Genomic DNA, 20,941 nt, shown 5'->3' with positions numbered 1-20,941 from the left:
TTAAAGGATAAACTCCTGGAGGGAAAATTGCCAAGTCAAAGTATTTGTAAATATGTGTAATTTTTTAAACCTGTTTTTCTACAACCTGGCCTAGATGAACTAAACAGAAGACTGGAATTTTAAGTCAGTTCTATCCCCAAAGTACTGGTATGCTGAGTTAATTCTTACTCTTGGGTATTATGGAAAATATAAATTTATTTTAAAGTTTTTGATGAAATTAAAATTTGTATGCACTTAAATTTCTTGGGTTGCTCTTAAGTAAATGAGTTTGTAATGCAAATTAAATTACTGGCAATTGAGAAACTAAGAATTTTAAGGTAATTAATTGATATTGCCAATGTTAGGCATTTTCATTACCTGTGTGCCTTTTTGTACTTAAAAGCCTTATTAGTTAATTAATTATTGAGTGCTTTCTTTATGCTAGACAGAGGATATATGTACTAATGAGCAAAAATTCCCTGCCCTAATGGGAGGTTACATTTTTCACCAAAGTTGGATAAAAAATAAACTAGGAATTTGTGTGTGTGTGTATTTACTTTTTTAAAAAAGTAACGATTTTAACCTGTAAGACTTCTGGTTAAGATAGAGCTAGACTAAGCTGCTTTCACCTGTATTATGTCTTGTGTTGATAGAAGAGCTAAGACAATTTGTCTTTAGTTGTATTAAGATATTGTAGTTGTTTGTACCTGTGGCTGTCTTAATTTTGTATAGAATTAAGATTTGTGTTTTAATTTTGATATCGATTATTCAGTAGGTTCTAAGAGCGTATGGCAGGTGCAATATTAAAAAGATCCCAAAGAATTGTATTGCTTTATCATTTTACAATATAGTTTATTTAAAGTAGTATTTACTCATTATAAAAGCATTCAGATAACAGTAACAAAATGACATCTCATTTGCATGATTAATTTATTCAGTAACTATTGGTTTAGCAGGTTAAGTGCTAGGATTACAAAGTTAAGTACATAATTAGTGCTGTTGACCTGTCTAAATGTAGAACAGATTGAAAATTCCCTAAGATATGACTTGAGTACTTAGTTTTTCTCTTGAGATTTAGGAGTTCTTGAAAATACACCTTTGGTTGATTTGTAGAATAGATTGTCACCTGTGTTGTACGTTATAAATAAACAGCAGGCCAATGCTTTGGGGAACATGAAAACTGTGTATAGTCAGGCTTTTAAAAGCACTGGACTGAACTGTTAAAAAAAAATTAAAACTGTGAAACTTTTAGAAAATAGCAAAGGAGAAAATCTTGAGGATCTAGGACTAGGTGAAGAGTTTATAGACTGGACATCAAAAGCACAATCTATATAAAGGGAAAAAATTGATAAATTGAACCTTATCAACATTAAAAACGTTTTGTCTGTTGAGGATGAAAAGAAAAGCACCATGCTGGGAGAAAATATTTGTAAAACCGCATATACAACAAAGCACTTGTATCTAGAATATATAAAGAACTATATCAAAACTCAATAGTAAAAATACCAAACAGTCCAGTTAGAAAATGGGCAAAATTCATGAACAGAGATTTCATCAAGAGATAAAAGATACGGGCTTCCCTGGTGGCGCAGTGGTTGGGAGTCCGCCTGCTGATGCAGGGGACACGGGTTCATGCCCCGGTCTGGGGAGATCCCACGTGCCGCAAAGCGGCTGGGCCTGTGAGCCACGGCCGCTGAGCCTGCGCGTCCGGAGCCTGTGCTCCGCAGCGGGAGAGGCCACAGCAGTGAGAGGCCCGCGTACCGCAAAAAAAAAAAAAAAGATAAAAGATACACAGGTGGCAAATAAGTGCTAGGAAGGATATTCACCATCATTAGCCAGTAAGGAAATGCAAATTAAGACCGCAATGAGATATCACCATATAGCTATCAGAATGACTCAACTAAAAATTAATGATAACACAAATGCTGACAAAGATGAGGAGAAACTGAATCACTCATACATAACTGGTGGGAATGTAGAATTGTACAGCCACTCTGAAAAGAGTTTAGCAGTTCTTTATAAAAGTAAACTTGCAATCAGTGTATTAACCTAGGATTTGCACTCCTAGGCATTTATCCTAAAGAAATGAAGACTTATGTTCACACGGAAACAGCGTGAATGTTCACAGCAGCGTTATTCCTAATAGCCCAAATGTGGTAACAGCCCAAGTGCCATTTCAGTGGGTGAATTAGCCAGTGGTACGTCCAAACCATGCATACTACTCTCAATGAGAAGGGTCAGACGGTTGGTACAAGGACCAACCTGGATGAATCTCCAAAGTGAATGCAGAGTGAAAAAAGACCATCTCAAAAGCTCACCTACTGTATGATTCCATTTATGTGAAATTCTCTAAATGTCAGAATAATAAAGATGGAGAACAAATTAGCGGCTGCCAAGGAACTGGGGATAGAAGCTCTAAAGGGGTAGCCCAGGGGATCCTATCGTGAACACTCTGTACATTGGCGCTGGTGGTGGTTACACAGATCTGGCAATAAAATTGCATAGAATGATATATACAGAGACAATGAATGCATGTAAAACGGGTGAGATATGAATAAGGTCTGCAAAATGTTTCGGTGTCAGTTTTGATAATGTGCTATAGTTATACAGTTTCCCTGTTGAGGGAAACCGGTTGAAGGGTACATAGGACCTCCTGTACATTGGTTTTTTACAACTTCCTGTGAATCTTTATAATTATTTCAAAATTAAAAGTTATACCCCCCCATCCAGCGCCCCCCCCCAGCAAAACAAAAACCAAAAAACACTGGTGGCAGGACTTTTGCAGAAAAAGAGAAATAGAAATCTGTGGTTTAATCAGTGGTATTGAAAGTTATGATTAAGTATCTCAAATTAATTAGAAAACTCTTTACTCCAAGATCCGTGTTTCTAACTGAACTAAGATGGATTTTAAGATTTTTCTACTAGAATGACACCGTGAACTACAAGTATGCTTTGAAGGTAAACAAGCAAAAAAGGAATATCTTTATTTTGCTTCATTTTAGAAAGAAGAAGTAAATGAATGTGGTGAAAGTATTGACAGAAATAATTTGAAGCGGTCACAAAGCCATCTTCCTTACTTTACTCCTAAACCATCTTCAGATAGTGCAGTTATCAAAGCTGGATATTGTGTAAAACAAGGAGCAGTGGTGAGTAGTTTAACAAAATATGTGAAGTAATGAAAAATGAGTATATATTAGCAAACTCTCAAAATGGGTTAGGGTTAGGGTTTGCTTTGTTTTTTGAAAGATCCAAAGTGAAAGACCAGCTTACTGACCAGGAGTCATCGGATAGAATAGGGGTTATTCTGTGTTCAAAACTCAGTGCTATTATTTTCTTGGTCTGTGGGTGGCTGGATAAGTTAATGCTTATTACCACTAACCTTCAATTTTAACTGAGCTTCCTAACAGCTTAAATTTATTCCAGAAAGTTTTTCTGTTGATTTTTTTACCCCCCTTGGGAATAGGTCAGGGAAAGGGAGCTCTAGTAGGGAGATTGGCAGGAAAGGGGAGACCAGGGGAGCAGGGTGTGGAAGGGTCACTTACTTGATACGGGGTTGGGCGACCCCAGTTGAAAACACTGAGACCTTGGGCTACTTACTTAACCTCTCAGGCTCTCAGTTTCTTTTTATGGAAAATTATATTATAAAACCTACCATCCAGAGGTCTTTTTTGAAAGATATAAATAGAAAGCACTTAGCATAGCACCTGGTCCTTAGTAAGAGCTATTACCTCTTGGCCCAGATATTCTCACACAACCAGATCCATAATGGTGAATTGTGGGAAGAGCAAGTAAATTTACCAGTGTTTATGAATCCAGAATACCTTTCTAAAATGTGAACTAAATCTATAGACTTTCATGAGAAAATAAACTTCAAAGTTTAAAAATAAAATTTTAAAAATTTCTGTGAGTTAAGGAAGTACTTAAATGTCTACTGGCGGTTCTGCTTGACCTCACATCACTCCTGGCAAGTCTGATTAGCTTAGGTCAGCCAGAGGAAGGTTCTTTCAGCTCTAATTGTGTGATCTTCTTTAGGCTAAGGGAAATGAAGGTAAGGGCTGAAGGTTTTTCATTCCAGCATGTCTACGGGTAAAATCAGAATTCTCATCAGGTCGAGTGTTAATTAGGGCTTTTAAAGAGACATTCCTTTCTTTTTGTTTTACTCTTAAATCCAAAATACTAACTAACCCTTAGAGATATTGAAGTACTTTCACAAAAGCTATATTTCATTGACGGAAGATATTTGTACAAAGCATATTCACTTTATTAAATACGTGTTGCTTTCCTTCTTAGTGTTATAAAGTACCTGTAGAAGGATTCATGCATTTTACAGACGAGAAGCTTCATGTGGTTTAACAACATTTCCTGTGCTTGCTGTTGAACTCTTGGTGGCATTTACTTTGTGGGGGATGGGGAAGTGCCTTTTTTTTTTTTAACTTTTAGAGCATAAAAAAAATAAGACCATATTATAAAATCATACAGTAAGAGCTGAAAGCCAGCCACCAGAGTTGAATTAGGAGTTCAAGGCCTGAGTAGCAAAAGAGATGAAATTTCCTGTATCTCCTCACTAAGGGATGGTAGTAAGGTTTTCCAGTGCTTGACATTTCTGATTGTGGGTTCATATCAGAATAATTAAGTTGTTATTAACATTTGACATTCTTAGAAACAGAAGTTTTATGTCTGTGTTCATCTCTGATAGATGAAAAACTGGAAGAGAAGATATTTTCAATTGGATGAAAACACAATAGGCTACTTCAAATCTGAACTGGTATGTTGCTGAGTCATGAATGTTGCTTTAAAAATGTTTGACAAGTGTTACACTGTGGTGATTATATAATTTCTTGTCCTGTTTTCTATTTTTAAAATAATTAAAATCTGGTTTTGAGAGGTATATGCAGTTCAGTTTATTTTGTTGTGATGCTTTTGGTTAATGATATTTTTGTTAAATACATCTTAAATAAAAAGAGTGTATCTTCAAAGGCATTCTACCTTGAAAGAATTAAAAATATCAGAACCCCTCAGTCTACAGATTTCCTCTGAAGGCATTGGAGGAGGTGGTAGAAAGAATTAAGTCTCTGAAAGTCAACATTTGACCCTCTGATTTCTGCCTTCTCTTCCCTGCCCTCTCTTGATATTTTCTTTTCCATTTCAGATTGACTTTTAAGTTTCTTCATATAAGATATTTTTGTCCTATCTGAAGGTAGAATCAAAGATTGAAGGTCCATCTTTCACTTGTTTGAGTAACATCCTTATTTAAAATACTCCTGTCGTGTGACTGAGCTCTGCAATAGATTGTTGGATAAATTGAGTGCGATCCTACCTCTTCTTTTTATGGGACATTTGAGGGGGGAACCATACGTTTTATTTGAATGACGGTACCAGAGCAGCACTGTCCAGCTGAACTCTGCACTGATGGGAATGTTCCATTATCTGCATTGGCCACGTCTGCTGGTTACATGTGGCTCTTGAGCACTGGAACTATGGCTAGTGCGACTGAGGAGCCTGACCGTATTTAACTTTAAAAGTAAAGCCGGTTGTATCTGGTATTCGTTAATTTAAATTCAAGTAGTTACACGTAGCTAGTGGCTACTCTATTGGACAGCAGAGCACTGGAGAATAGGAAGGGAATGTTTAAGATTCATCTCAGGTGTCTGTTCTTCTGGAAGGCTTTTGGACTCTGGATTTCGTGGCTTCTCTTTACATACATGGAAGCTGATGCCCACACCTGTCATGATACTTCCCACTGGCTTTTGTAATTGTTTGCATACTTGTCTTTACCAGTTAATTGCATGAGCTTCTTGAGAGCAAAGATTCTCTTTTGTACCCTTTTATGAACACAGCACCTGGTACTTAGAAAATAATCAATAAGTGTTTTTGAATGAATAAAAAAATGAAATAGCATAACAAGAATAGCCATTTTAGCATGGGACCCTTTCTTAGACTTCAAAACCTAAGAGCCTCAGTTGGAAGCAGTAGTTATTTGGTTCGAAAAGTACCAGCCTTGGTGTCTCAGAAGCTACCCTTGTGCTTGGTTGGCAGGTTGATTCGTTGCTTTCGGTTAATGCCAGTCCTCTGGGAGGAGTCCTTCCTGCACCAGACGTTCATTGAGCTCTCCATGGCCCTGGTGCACTGGGAACTGGGAATAAAGAGGGCAGTCAGTGATGTTCTGGCCTTCAGGAGTTCAGTTTTACCAGAGAAATTGACATGTCCCCTTGTCATCCACAGTAGTTATAATGAGACAAGAACTATTATAGAAATATTTACTATAATTTGAAAACCTGCATGTGGATATTATGCTATAAAGTTTGAGATGAAAGAATACTTGAACTATCATAGGAGGTAGGGAAATTATATTATGTGTATTCAGGAATATGTTAAGTATTTAGCAAACACAGATAAAGCTGAACACTTTAAATATAATTATTGACCTTTGTCAGTTACTAAGATGCACATCCCCTCCCCCCGTTTTAACATTTCTGAAATCTTCAGGTCTCTTAGGGATGCTGAAGGTGAGGGAGCCAGGCAGCAGCTGTGCTGTGTTGTCATTGCCTGTGTGTGCACAGCACCTTTGGGTAAGATCAGAAGACACCAGGACCAAAACCTGCAGAAAAGGGTGCTGGCAGCTGGAAGAAAATCTCAGGGACACAGTGGGAGATTCTTAGGAAATGCTGTAGTATCACCAGTGCTCTTTCTGGCCCAGAGAATAGTATGGAGTGAAAAGCACTGCGATTGATGGCTTCTAGTCAGAAAGTGAGCTGGGGTCTGAATGTGAGGTTTTAAAAAACCTTAACCCATTTATTTTGCCTATTTTTATATATGCTCAAGGATAATATATGATAAAAGTTGATGTTTAAAGTATAAAAGGGCTCTTTTACAAAACCTTTTGATCATGGAAAAGTTTGAACATAAAGTAAATAGATAGAATAGTATTCTGAACCCCTATATAGCCATCACCCAGATCTCATAATTATCAACACATGACTAGTTTTGTTTCTTCTGTACCACCACCTACTTCTCCCTTCCTATTTTGAAGCAAATATTAGGCATATCATTTCATCTGTAAATATTTTTGTATGTTTCTCTGAAAGATAAGAATTTAAAAGTTTCTTTCAGTAGGTATAAAAGATTTCAGCAGACAAGAAAAACTGGAGAAAATATTTAATAACATATATCACAGATAAAACATTAATATCTGTAATATGTAAAGAACCTTAAAAGTTGGGGGATCCTTCGTCACCCTGTTTTCCCTCTTTTCCTCCCATCAGTTCCTTACAATTCAGATGTAAATTTTCTAGGCGAGGCACATCAGTGCAGGTGTCCCAGGTGGTGGTGCAGGAGCAGGAAGGAGTGTCTGGAGTGGCAACCAGTGTGGGCGGCCAGAGCCACGCAGATGAAGAGGCCGTCCTAGAGCTTACCTGCAAATGAGTTACTTTCTAAAACTTAAAAAATAGATTTTGGTTTTAAAAAAGTGTTCAGCCATGGTTTAATTATTTTCTTAGTACTGCATAAAGTAATGGTATGTCTTAAACTCATGGTGTCGTTTTCAGTGAAATACAGTGTATAGTATTTCATGAAATGTTTACTGTAAGTACTGTGCTAACTAGGAGCTAGTTATATCTTATGTGTGAACCTTATATCTAGTTTTGTAACCTTAGGTGAGGTACTTAATATGGCTAATCCTGTTTCCTCAGGTGAGTAATAGTGCATGTATTCTAGGGTTGTGGAAAGTGAGATAACACATTTAAAACATAGCAGATGTCCCGGCACTTAGTAAATGTTTAATAAATTGTGCTTGTTAAAATGATGTGTTCATATAAAAGTGATATTCCTAAAATGACAAATTTAACTCAAAGAAGCTGGGTATTCACTACTCTGGTACCCTCTGTATGAAAATAACATTCCAAAATAGGAAGTACTCCACTTACTGGGTATATAGGGGTTCACCAAGGAAAAGTCTGGTGGTTAATGGTTTTTAATAAGCTACACCGTCATTTAGCGCATAAATAATGTGAACATGGGTTATATGCCAGTTTCCTTGTTTCAAATCACAGTGTGTATCAGGTTATAGTATTTGAGCTATTCTGATGCTGGATGGTTCAAGAAGGTAGATTTATGTCTTAGATGTGCTTCAGGAAAGAAGCATGATTTTCGCATAGACCTCTAAATAAAACAACTAATGCTTAAAAGCATTTTAAGAATATATGTCATGTATCTGTTTATTTGCTTTTTTTGACAGGAAAAGGAACCTCTCCGCGTAATACCACTTAAAGAGGTTCATAAAGTCCAGGAATGTAAGCAGAGGTAAGCACCACCTCTGACTTGGTGTCTGACACAACTTATTATTACACAATATATAATTCCTTAGTTTAATTGATGTACTTACAGATGATATTTTTCTGTGTTATTGCTAGTGGGTTATGCTAAAACTTTCCAAACCTTCAGATGAAACAGAGTATTGAGATTTTTTTGTTTGAAAACTACAAATTAGGAAACAGTTCTTAAGCTTATTAATGGAAAGGACAAAATTTAAAGTGAACAGCTATCGTATTTGACAAATTGATGTATTATCAATTCTAGTATTTCAGGGTTGCTGCAATAGAGCTTTGTAAGAATGTTAACTGTGCCATTGTTTCTTTGAGCAAACTGATTTCTTCACAGTTGAAAACTTTGAATTTTAAAGTTGTTTTATGAACCTTTCTAAAAATACATACAACTATATAAAATATGTAAAATTTAATGCAAAAATAAATTGGAAAACGATCACTTAGTATTTCTCAATTAAATCAGTATTTTATCTCTAATATTTATTTTCTCATTGACACATATTTGGTACTGGGTAAAGAAGTGAAAGGAAACTATCAAACAACTGCTATTTAAGTACAATTGGAAAATTTTTTTTGTTAACAGTGACATAATGATGAGAGACAACCTCTTTGAAATTGTAACATCGTCTCGAACTTTCTATGTGCAGGTAGGATACTTCTTTGGAGATTATAGATCCTCCTAACAAGAAATAAATAATTTTAGAGGTGAAATAAACATAAATAAATGTGTTGCTCATAAAAATAAGCAAAAAATATGACAAATATAATTGCCAATTTAATAAAAAATGTTATATATAAGATTATTGGCAGGTCATATGTTCAGCCAATAGGGGTATTCTTTGATGGAATTAAGTTTTATTTGGAGGAAGGGAAATGCTATTTAAGTTAGATGCTAAGTGTACTTTCAATTTGGATTATTTTTGCACATACTTTGGAATTTTAATTATATCACCTTTTGGTAATTTTATAAGAAGAGGGGCTCGAATATCCATAATAAAAGTACACAGTATATCGTATCATTTCACTAATGGTAGATAGTATCCTATGTTTAAGTTTAAAATACACTTTTTACTTAACACATTTATTTAGATTAGAAGTTTTTTAAAAGAACATTTGGTTTTGTTTTATAAAAGTTACTACATATGCTTATTGCAGAAAATTTAGAAAATACAGAAATATGAAGAAAAAATGTTTTATAAACCATGTAGAATTCCACATTCAGGCAACCATTCTTTTTTTTTTCCTTTATTAGAGCATATCTTTTTATAACAAATGGGATTATATGATATCAATATAGTGTTATATCCTATTTGTTTACTATATTATAGTCATTTTTTTCTACGTCGAAAATTCTCTTGGGCTTCCCTGGTGACGCAGTGGTTGAGAGTCCACCTGCTGATGCAGGGGACACGGGTTCGTGCCCCGGTCCGGGAAGATCCCACATGCCGCAGAGCAGCTGGGCCCGTGAGCCATGGCCGCTGAGCCTGCACGTCCGGAGCCTGTGCTCCGCAGCGGGAGAGGCCACAACAGTGAGAGGCCCACGTACCACACACACACACACAAAAAACCAATTCTCTGAAAACCTTTTAGAGCTATGCTCTCTTATATGAATGTTTCACAATTAAACTGTTTCTCTACTGTACTGTTACTGATCACTCATTTACATAGTTTTTGTACATTTACTGTGATTTAATGTGATAGTGCACATTTTGTGCATAAATTTGCCTGAATTTCTTACTTCTTTACAATACGTTTTTAGATCGAGGATAACTATCAGAGCGTGAGCTTTTTTAAACCTCTTTATTTTGCCAAATTGACTTCTAGACTGGTGCTCCTGTTTGTAGTGAATGAAAGTATACTCTGCCTTTGCCTACTTTGAGTTTTTCCTTTTAAAAACTCTTTGTTAATATCATTGGTTCAAAAATATTACTTGTATCTTTAAAATTTTTAAACTACTAGATAGTAGAATCCAGAAGTAAAGGGCAGTACCTCTCCACCCCTCTGAGGGCCTTGTTTAATTGGATTAAAGTCATAGTAAGGTTTTTAATTCACATTGGAAGTCATGGTCCTATCAAGGAAGATGATGCTTTGGAATATGATGATTTAGGGTATTGTTAGAAATTATTATTTTATTTATTTATTTTTTGCGGTACACAGGCCGCTCACTGTTGTGGCCTCTCCCGTTGCGGAGCACAGGCTCCGGACGCGCAGGCTCAGCGGCCATGGCTCACGGGCCCAGCCGCTCCACGGCACGTGGGATCTTCCCGGACCGGGGCACGAACCCGTGTCCCCTGCATCGGCAGGTGGACTCTCAACCACTGTGCCACCAGGGAAGCCCTAGAAATTATTTTTAGAAAAATAACATATAAAATGATGTCACAGTGGATTTTTAACTGCACAATTACATAAATATTCATCTTGAAAATTCAAACAATATAGCAGTAGAAATGAGAAGATCTTTCTTTGACTTCTTCCTCTTCTTGTTTTCTCTCCATAATTATTCATATTGACACTTTTTTTTTTTTTTTTTTTTTTTTTTTGCGGTACACGGGCCTCTCACTGTTGTGGCCTCTCCCTTTGCGGAGCACAGGCTCTGGATGCACAGGCCCAGCGGCCATGGCTCACGGGCCTAGCCGCTCTGCGGCACGTGGGATCTTCCCGGACCAGGGCACGAACCCATGTCCCCTGCATCGGCAGGCAGACTCTCAACCATTGCGCCACCGGGGAAGCCCCATATTGACACTTTTTGATGTGTCTCATCTTAAAACATTACATGCCCAACTTACATCTCTGTAAGTTACCCAGCAAAACCTGGTTTAAAAAAGTGATTTCTAAAAGTTTTTGGAAACCATTGCCTTAGAATGATTTTGTTGTTGACACTGTTAATTACCAAAATGAATACATTGGATTTATAGACATAGGAGCTGATTTTGAGGAAAAATTGAATGAATCCTTCCTTCCCCTTAGGCTGATAGCCCTGAAGAGATGCACAGTTGGATTAAAGCAGTCTCTGGTGCCATTGTAGCACAGCGGGGACCTGGCAGATCAGCGTCTTCTGTATGTTTCCTGTTCTCTGGGGTGATACTCCCTTGGGTCCCCTGATCCTGTCAAGTTATTTTTCTTCCTCTCCCCCTAATCCTTTCAGTTTCTTTCTGTTTTGAGATTTATCTGCATGTTGACTTTCATACCAATTGGACTTGCAAAAAAAATAATGCATTTCTAATTTAATGCTTCCTGTAGTGTTATGTATACATAACTTTCTGTGCATTGTATTGTCTTAAATGCACAAGCAGGGCAACTAAAGAATGAACATTTCCTTGTTTTGTTTTAGGAGTTCTTACTTGTCAGTAGGTCCAGATTTGGTATAATTTTACCAATTCTTAGTATGGTATTTGGCCTAATCATGTGAGGCACCTTTAGTTGTAGCATTACACAGTTTTGTGAAGGTCTCAATTTCCTTTTTGCTTCCTATGATTTCAGTTTAGGTTTTTGCCTCACTAGTGCTGGAAGACAGTTGAGCAGCTGGAACTTTAAATAGAATCTAGTGTTCTCAGTCAGTATTTTCCATTTCATTCTCATTTTTTACTAGGTTAATTTAAAAGGCTGCTTTTTACTATCTTAATTATCTTTTTGGTAGTATAATAATAAAATTAAAACAGCTAAACATTCTCAGTAAGGAAAATGTCTTTACTTTTTAATTTATCATGTACAAGTTCATCATATAGGAATAAGATTTAGCTTTGGAATACTTTGGCCACTGATCTCTGATCTGAAAATACAAATTCTACTAAGGAATGAAGAACTTTCAATCGCCTTGAAGTGCAGCACATTGGTCTGCAGAAGGTGGTCTAACGTGGAGCATGAGAGCCTTTAGTATCTAGACTCATTGATGCTGGATAGTCTGCACTTCCAGTATTTTCCTGCATTTCTAGTATTGCAGTAATATTGTCTTTTAATCGTTTCTTGTTAGAAATGACTCTAGATCAGGAAATACAAATCCATTTTTCTCACTTTTAAAGTTATTCTTCTTGTATCCTGTTTGGAATGTCTCAGAAATTATTTTCATAGGTGTTAATTTTGTAACTGCCTGTGTTTTATGTGACCTTTTCAGCAGTCAAGTATGAGACTCTCTGCAAAAACAATGTCTGTTGGGAAGAGGAAAAGTTGGAGAAGGGCGTTTGTGTTTTGTGCTTTGTGGTGGGGGCAGATTGGACTCTCTAAGCTGTAACTATCAGCGGAACTTTCTCTTCCCCCCCTCCAGTACAGGTTAACTCTAATCTTAGCTTTGCACTGTGTTCCAGATGCGGCAGGCCAGAAGGCTGTCGAATCCTTGTATACAGAGGTATACGTCCAGAACTGGGGAATGCAGCACGTATGTGGGCTCTCACGCAAACGTGCCTTCTTACTAGAGGGCCTGGACTTACTCACTACTTAACAACTGATTCTGGAAAGTTGAGTTAACTAAACTGCCTTCTGCAGTTATCATAACTGACTTTGTCAACACTAACGCAAACTATTTCACTACAGTTATCAGGTTGGATACGGATATTAATAAATAAATAATAAAAAAAGAGACAACTTTACTAATTTAAAAAGTCATATCTACTAAAGCTTAATTTACTGAATTGCCACAAGTTTCAATTTCTGTATTTCCTGTATTTTGAAATTTTTTATACTACACCACTTAAAATGCACCTTTGTGGTAACAGTTTGCTCAAACTCACAGGTGCACATGCATTGGATAAACTCTACATTAGTATAGTGTGCATGGTGTATTAAATCTCAGGTGAAATTTAGCCATCTAATGGGAATCTAGAGTGCTTTGTAGCACTTTGTTTTCAAAGCCACTAATGTCACAAATGAACACAATATACTAGGAGCTATATGGCAATGCATTTGGAATGGTCATATTTCAGGCTGTCTTCAGATTTGGTTTAGTTAGAAGCGTATTGAAATTAATATTCACAACTGAAATTATTTCACCACAGTTTTAATAAATGCTTAAATATGTACCCTTCTCTGCCTTTAAAATCTTAAACCATATGAATGTATGCCATATGCAAAAATAAATGCAATTAAATAAGAAGTGAAAAGACTATGATATTATTGGTTGCAGTGAAATTCAGGGAACCAAAAACTTAAGTTCGTGAGGCTGACAGACAAAATAACAGGTTTGAAAAATGTTGAGTTTTGCTTATTAAAGAGATAATGGCCTTTTATTTTTATATTCTGCATTTTCATTTTTTAATCTTTCTAAAATGTGTGGGATAATTCCTAGTGTTTATTGAGAATAAACTCTTAAATAAAATGGTAAAGCTGGTAGGCCCGCTGTTAAACACAGTTCAGTTGCAGTTGGCACACTGCATTCCCCTTTAGGCTGAGTCTTCAGTGTCAGCTACGAACTTTGGCTTCAGAAAAAAGAACTGTTGTTCTTACTGGGCGTGGTTGTTGGCTGTCAGCGCTCTAAACTCACTCCTAAAACTGCATTGCTTTGGGTAGGAACTTGCACATGTACGCTGCATGGCTCATGCTTCTGCTCTGTGTGTGTGTGTTTTGTTCTGTTTGTTTTTCAGAGAATAAAGTCTCACACTGAGTTACTAGCCTTGCCGTTAATGATTGCCCGTGTCTGATCAGCACCCCTCTTTGCAGGAGCATTCCCGCTGTCCTTCCGAACCCAAACACGCTCTCCTCTCTGCCGGTGTCACAGCAGCCACCCCGCGATCCACAGCCTCTCGCAGCGACTCTCTGGTCTCAAGCTTTTCCCTGGAGAAGCGAGGATTTTACGAATCTCTTGCCAAGGTCAAGCCAGGGAACTTCAAGGTCCAGACTGTCTCTCCAAGAGAACCAGCTACCAAAGTGACTGAACAAGCTCTGCTAAAACCTCAAAGTGAAAATGGCCCTCAGGAACAAGATTGTGACCCCGTGGACTTGGATGACGCAAGCCTTCCAGTCAGCGATGTGTGAGAGGGAAGCACGTGGAGCCTGACCCGCCTCATCCGCCCTCAGTGTCCTTTCAAGAGGCTTCTCGCCAAAGATGATAAAGGGGAAAGGGCTTTAATGCATATAGTGTACTGCCTCATCGATGTTCTCTTTATAAGCTGGTAAGCCAAGAAGCTAGGGTGTGGCCAAACTCAATGCAATTTCTTTAAAAAAAGAAAGAAAGAAAGAGAAAAGCCCGAACTATCTCAGTATCAGCTGTCTGAAGCTTTGTTCTCATTGGGATGATAAAAGTGTGTGTGATATTTTTTCCAAGCGAATTTGACAATTTAAATGTTTCACAATTTAAAACATGAAAAATGCTTATTAATTATTTTGGTTGTTTTAAAAATGCTACTGTGACTTCCAATTAAATGTTCAATCTCTACACATTCTTACCGGTTAATATTATTGAATGGAGTATTGCCAGACAAAAGGATCTAAACTCATGACGTCTGTGGTGCTGTAACATTTACAGTGCAGTGTGGACAGTTCTGAAATGGTAGCCATGTTTGATGCTCTGGGTCTCAAGGTGAGCTGTGAGTTTTGCGTAGAGGATATTATTGGACAGTTAGTGAGGGTCGTGTGTTGTACTGGGATGGAGAAAAGGGGAGAATTAAAATTCAAACAACCGTATCTCGGACATTTATTTGTAAAAGCTTAAGACGTGCAGCAGTCATTGCTTTATTCAGTGAAAATTATTTGATACGAAATTTCTTGGAGATCTGATTTTCTTGTCAGAGTTTTGTAAAATAGTTCTTATTTCTATATTTGGATCAGTGAAAGACCTCAAGTTTATGTGTAAAGACATACTGCCCTTAGTCATGCGATTGTAACCTCTGTGTTTTGTCACTAATAGCCTGTATTCAAGTGCCTGTGTTTTTTCATCTTGTTTAGGAATATTTTGAGATTAATGTGCTCAGAACCCCTACATGATTGGTTTTAAACTATTAGGATAAAATTAATTTTCAGTAGCATAGGTTAATGTACTAAATAACATACCATTTTGTGTTAGAGATACCAGAATGTTGTTATTCTACTATCTGTGCAATATATGTTTTAAAACACATATTTGACTTTACATTTAATCATGGGGATATCATAAGTATAAGCACCTCTCTAAAAGATCGTTAGTTTCAGGTGTTGAGTAATAGACCAGTTTGACCAAGTACTGTTTTTACGGTTCATTCTTAAACATTTGCTTTAAGAAAATAGTCTTGAATTTCACATGCTGCTATTTTTATGATATTTTGCCGTATTACAGTACTGTGTTGTTTTGAATTCATAAATGTCACTGTTTCTCCTTTTCGTTTTCTAAGATGACTTCTTGTTTGAGAAAGAGAGGGGAGGGTGGATTTCTTATTACAGTCGTGGGGTCCAGAGGTTACTGTCTATTATACTAGAATTATCATAGCATCACTTTAAAAATCCGAATGCATCAAGAATGCACCACTCAGCATTTTTATTCATAAGCTAATATTTTTAGAAGTTGTATTTAGATTCTTCCTTTTTTGCAGCTACACTTGAGAATGATAGAATGAAAAGGTTTGAAGTAGTTATCGCTTTCTCTGCAGATACATCCATTACAGCAGCTCCTTTAGAAAGCTCTTTTTTCATGAACACACCTAAGAAATCTTGTGTAGACAGTTGGCTATTTCAGGAGCCTAATGCTGTTTTCTTTGGTACAGCTTTTACATTGCATGTTCATGTTAATATTTTGGTATTGGTAATTTGATATATTCCATAGTGGCAAAATATTAGCTCTATTTTGGGACTTTTTATAGAACTACCCTTGTATAAAATAGCACAGGGAAATGGTCTTGTGATTGTCAGAGTCTCCTAATATTTATCTCAATACTTTTATAATTCTATGAAAATTATTTAATTATTTTAAAACTTATACTTTTCCTGTAAATATGTCACATCTGAATTGTCAAAGAATTACTTTGAATACCTTAATATTTGCTGCATTTTTTTCTGTATATATAACATGTCTTCTTTCAGAATGGGAATATATGTGTGCTTCCCATTGTTTACTTTTATGTCTGACATCTTTATACATCAAACTGGTTGAACACTGTAATGACTTGAGAATAAATTGCTCAAAATTAATTCTAACTTATTTCTCATTTGGTCTGGTTCAGTTCTTGTGTGAACAAGTAAATAGAACAAGTACAAAATGTGTTTGGTTAATTGACTTGAATTTAAGGACAGATTATTTGGTAGACTTGGAAGGGTGTAACTTGATATGAAATTGCACAAGGAAACATGAGTCTTTTTGGGGAAAAGAGCTTATTTTGCTTAATTAGAAAACGTGTTCTCAAAAGCAAAATCAATTATTCTGGCTTCAAAGCATTGTTTGAATCATCCAGGCTGCTTTTGCGGTGTTTGGTTATTGGTTAGATCGGTATGACACAAATAAGGATGAGTGCAGAGGACATACTGATCCCCAGGTGAGCTGTAGACCTGCACTCATAAAAATGCCCTGTTAAGTATTAGAGGCTGCTTCTTGCAAACCCACTATTAGTAACAAGTAGTCCACACTTGCTGTGTATCCAGCATCTAGTAATAATGCAACTGGATAAAGGATATCTGTGTTGGTAATTTTTATTAACTGGTGCAACTTAATTTTCTTTCCCTGAGAAGTATTTTAAATGTTTTTATTTTTTTTTTTAATGTGGAAGTTCTAAACTTTGTTGCTTTCACCAAAAAAAAAAAAATAAAAGATCCCTTTCTCAGCCATTTTTTTACTTCTAGTTAAAGTAGTGCTGTGTCTTTATCAGAAGTTCTAACAGTTGGTGAGGCAGGAAATGTTTGTATAAAACTGGAATGACATACCAGCTTAGTACCAGACTTGGTAAGAATCTTCCTTGTCATGGGAGGTTTGACAGTCCACATATGACGCAGCGAAAAATACACTTAGATGGGTTCGTATTTTCCATTTGCAAACTTCCCTGTGAAGCAGATCCAGAATTGGTTATTTGTATATGTTATTTTTTAATGACTTAACGAAAATCGTATTTTTGTCAAACCTCACGTAAGACATGTATTGAAAATATTGCTGAATTAGAGTTAACATTTACAATTTTGACTGACGAAATCCTAGCGTTTTATTTTTATGACATAACGTGAATAGTGCCTTACTATGGTATATTCATGAAGTAATAGCGCCACCTTCTGGTTACATCATTGTTAAATTTGAAATCTCGCTATTTCACTCAAAATTAGAGAAGATACGTAATTGCCTAGGATAGTTTGGAAATTAATATAAAACTTAAGTCAACATTTGTGAATGACTTCTTTAATAAACCTTTTATTTGGAGATAACTGTAGATTCCCATGTAATTGTAAGAAATAATACAGGGCTCTTGTATACCCTTTTTACTCAGTTTTACCCAATGATAACATTGAAAAACTACAGTAAAATAATATAACCAGGATATTGATACTGATATGGTCAGGAAACAACAATTCCATCATCACAAGGATCTCTCATTGTGGCCTTTTTAGAATCACATTTACCTCCTACTTTACAGGTTTGGAAATAAAAGTCAGTTGTTTAAAATCACACTAGGTTTACAATCCAATCTTCTTTATTTCAAGGTCTGGGCGCTTAACCATTATGGTACTGCTGCCTCAGTAGAAGTCTTGAAAATCATTCTTTGTTTATATTGTACTATCTCCAAATTAATAAATGAGTTGAATTTTCATTCAATCTATTTTCAATATTTTTCAGAACCATAATATTTTAAATGATATTCTTTATGCATGCATTTAAATTTAACATTTGAGAATCGATAGTAGATAAATATCCTGATCGTAACCTCCCGGAGAGGTTTTTAGCCCTGACGTTTGACATGTAAATTAATAAGGTTATCAGAATAAGGATTTTAAAATAGCTTTATTTTAGGTTGCCAGATTCTGGAATTTGAAGGAGTTGCAGAAACTGGTTATACACTAGGTATAGGGTAAGAGTGAGGTGTTTTTCCATGTGAAGAAACTTTTGACCTTCTGATGAGGTCTTGGGCCAAATGGGTGTCCAGTGTTACAATATGCAGTGCACAGGAAACCTAAGAAAAAGATGACACCCACAAGGAATTTGCTAAAAGAAATATAAAGTGTAATATGTGATCAAATCAGTCATGGAAAACTACACATCCAGAGACTGAGATGGTAATGGTGGAGTGGGTAATAAGGGAAGCGTAGTGAGGGAGGGGATTTGGAAAAAGGTCCCAGAAGAGAAAAAGTCCTTATAAGTAAAAACTATGTGACATGACAATATATTTGGAAATGATGATTTGGAATTTGAAGTATCCAGATTCGTGCATAAAATCTAAATTGTTCTCTTGAAGTTTCATTGCCTCTTTCTCCCTTCGAAATGAGAGTACTTTTACCTGTCATACTGGTTTTCTTCAGCATTGGTCGGCATTGGGGCAGGAGAGAAAGAGTGGGTGGGAAATGTGGGGATCTTTCCATGATTTAGGAACTTAACCACATGAAAACTCACTTTTGCCTGGCTTTGGTACCTTCACGATGTGAACTTAATCTCTTCCCTGTGGAACCTTATTGTTTCCAAATAGAGGCCATTGGTCCCAGTGACATCTTTTCCTTTGTGACTTTCATATGCATTGTGCTCCTTGTCATGGTTCATGTTATCACTCATGTTACCCTTTCTTCTCACTCTCCTTTGGCCTGTCTGTATTTCCAAAGTGGAAGATTTCCTAATCGATTAGAAATGGCGAGTGAAGGGAAGTGATGTTTCAAGGATAACGGCAAGTTTTTTGGCCTGGACAACTGGAAGAACAGAGAGCCCTTGAGCTGAGGGGCAAAGGTTGCAGGTAGAGCAGGTTTGAGGGCAAAGGTTGCAATTGCAGTATTGAGTGTGATGGTTTGAGCTGCCTATTAGATACCAAGGAGAAAGGTCAGGAAGGCTGTTGGATATACAAATTTGGATTTGAGAGAAATCTTTATTGGAGATAAAAATTGGGGAGCCTTCAACATACTAGGTGCTATTCAAAGCTATGAGGCTGGATTATAGAGATGAAGAAAGGAGAAAAGAGGACCAAGGAACGGACAGGGTGCTCCAACATTAAGAGCTCAGGAGAGGAATGGCAGTGGAAAATGAGAAGTTGTGACTACAAGTCAATTGGAAGCAAAGGACAGAAAATGAGTCAAGGAGGAGGGGCTCAGATGTGTCAAACGAAGCTCACAGGTCTAGTAAGAGGCCGACTGAGAAATGACTGCTCGGTTTGGCAGTGTGGAGGCCATTGGAAATCTTAATAGGAGCAGTTTTGGTGGAGTGGACCAAACAGAACTATTGTGAGTTTTGCTGTAACAGGAGCAGAGAAATGGGATGGTTACTGGTAGCCAAAGCGGATTCAATAATTTTTTGTTGTTTTTTTTAAGATAGAAGAAATAGTGGCCTTTCGTTGATGGGATGACCCAATAGCAAAAGGAGGATTGATGATGTAGGAGGTGGGGAGACTTGTTGGAACCAAGTCCGGGAGGAGATGAGATGGAATCTGGCACACCAGTAGAGGGCTTGGCTTTATTCAATGTGTCGGTGTTCTGTGGTGGGAGGGCAGAGTAAGTGGGTGCATGTGGAGGGAAGGAGTCTCTGAAAGTCTGGTTGCCTCAGTCTCAGCAACTTAGGAAACAATCCTCAACGGTGAGATGGGGAAGACGGTTTTAGAGGTTTGAGGAGAGAATAGAAAGTGTGAATTGTCTCGGACTGTGGAAAAGGAATGGACTACGGAAATAGAGGACATCCTGGCAACACTTGAGCTCTGGCAACACTTGAGCTCTGTGGTCATGAATTACCGTCTTAAATAACAGGCAATTGCAGTCATTTTTGTCGGGCTCCTAACTTTAGTGGAAAGGCCTCTAGTGGTTCCCATTGAAGGGCACGGTGCTGGCTTTTGGGCTGAGGTGGGAATATTTTATCAGGTTAAAGAAGTATTCAACTATTCATATTTTATTTTTTTTTAAATGAAGAAGGGTAGTTGAATTTTATCAAATATCTTCAATATCTGTGGAAATAATCTTGTTTCCCTCAATTAATTAGGTCAATTAATTTGGTGGATAACATTAATCCATTTCCTAATATCTATCATTACATTTCAGGAATAAGTACCATTTGGTCAGGATGCATTCTTTTGTTTTATTTTATTTTATTATTTATTTATTTTTTTGCGGTACGCGGGCCTCTCATTGCTGTGGCCTCTCCCGTTGCGGAGCACAGGCTCCGGACGCGCAGGCTCAGCGGCCATGGCTCACGGGCCCAGCCGCTCCACGGCATATGGGATCCTCCCGGACCGGGGCACGAACCTGTGTCCCCTGCATCGGCAGGCGGACTCTCAACCACTGCGCCACCAGGGAAGCCCAGGATGCATTATTTAAAAATGTACTGCTTGATTCTGTTTGCTATAACTTTATTTGGGTTTTTTGGCATAAATACAAGTGATACTGGTTTGTATTTTTCTTCTGTGTGGATCTAGTCTTTGTAGACTTTGTGGTGTTATGCCTAGCTTCGTGGAAAGAACTTGGAAGATTTTCTTCTTTTAAGCTGTTTTGGAACAGCTGAAAAAGACTTGGAATTATTCCTCTAAAGAGTTGGTGAACTTTCCCTGTGAAACCTGTTGGACCTGTTTTGCGGGGCTACATTT

General features: G+C 37.1%; 1 protein-coding gene across 4 annotated transcripts in view; it reads left to right on the top strand.

The window, feature by feature from the left end:
• Positions 1–16,398, top strand: part of PLEKHA1 (pleckstrin homology domain containing A1) — a 59,140-nt gene extending 42,742 nt beyond the window's left edge. The window contains exons 7-13 of one of the 4 annotated variants that reach the window (XM_079900305.1): positions 2,982–3,125; positions 4,676–4,744; positions 8,213–8,277; positions 8,884–8,947; positions 11,268–11,357; positions 12,602–12,642; positions 13,950–16,398. In XM_079900305.1, coding sequence (XP_079756431.1) covers positions 2,982–3,125; positions 4,676–4,744; positions 8,213–8,277; positions 8,884–8,947; positions 11,268–11,357; positions 12,602–12,642; positions 13,950–14,160 — 684 coding nt within the window. In that variant the 3' untranslated portion in view covers positions 14,161–16,398. Of the gene's footprint in view, positions 1–2,981; positions 3,126–4,675; positions 4,745–8,212; positions 8,278–8,883; positions 8,948–11,267; positions 11,358–12,601; positions 12,673–13,873 lie in introns of all 4 variants that reach the window. The other 3 variants (XM_079900304.1, XM_079900306.1, XM_079900303.1) reach the window with 3 other exon arrangements.
• Positions 16,399–20,941: the final 4,543 nt, after the last annotated feature.

The sequence above is a fragment of the Stenella coeruleoalba genome (genome assembly GCF_951394435.1).
Source record: "Stenella coeruleoalba genome assembly, chromosome: 16".
NCBI lineage: Eukaryota > Metazoa > Chordata > Mammalia > Artiodactyla > Delphinidae > Stenella > Stenella coeruleoalba.
Note: the sequence above shows the minus strand (reverse complement) of the source record. Positions and strands in the feature narration are given on the sequence as shown.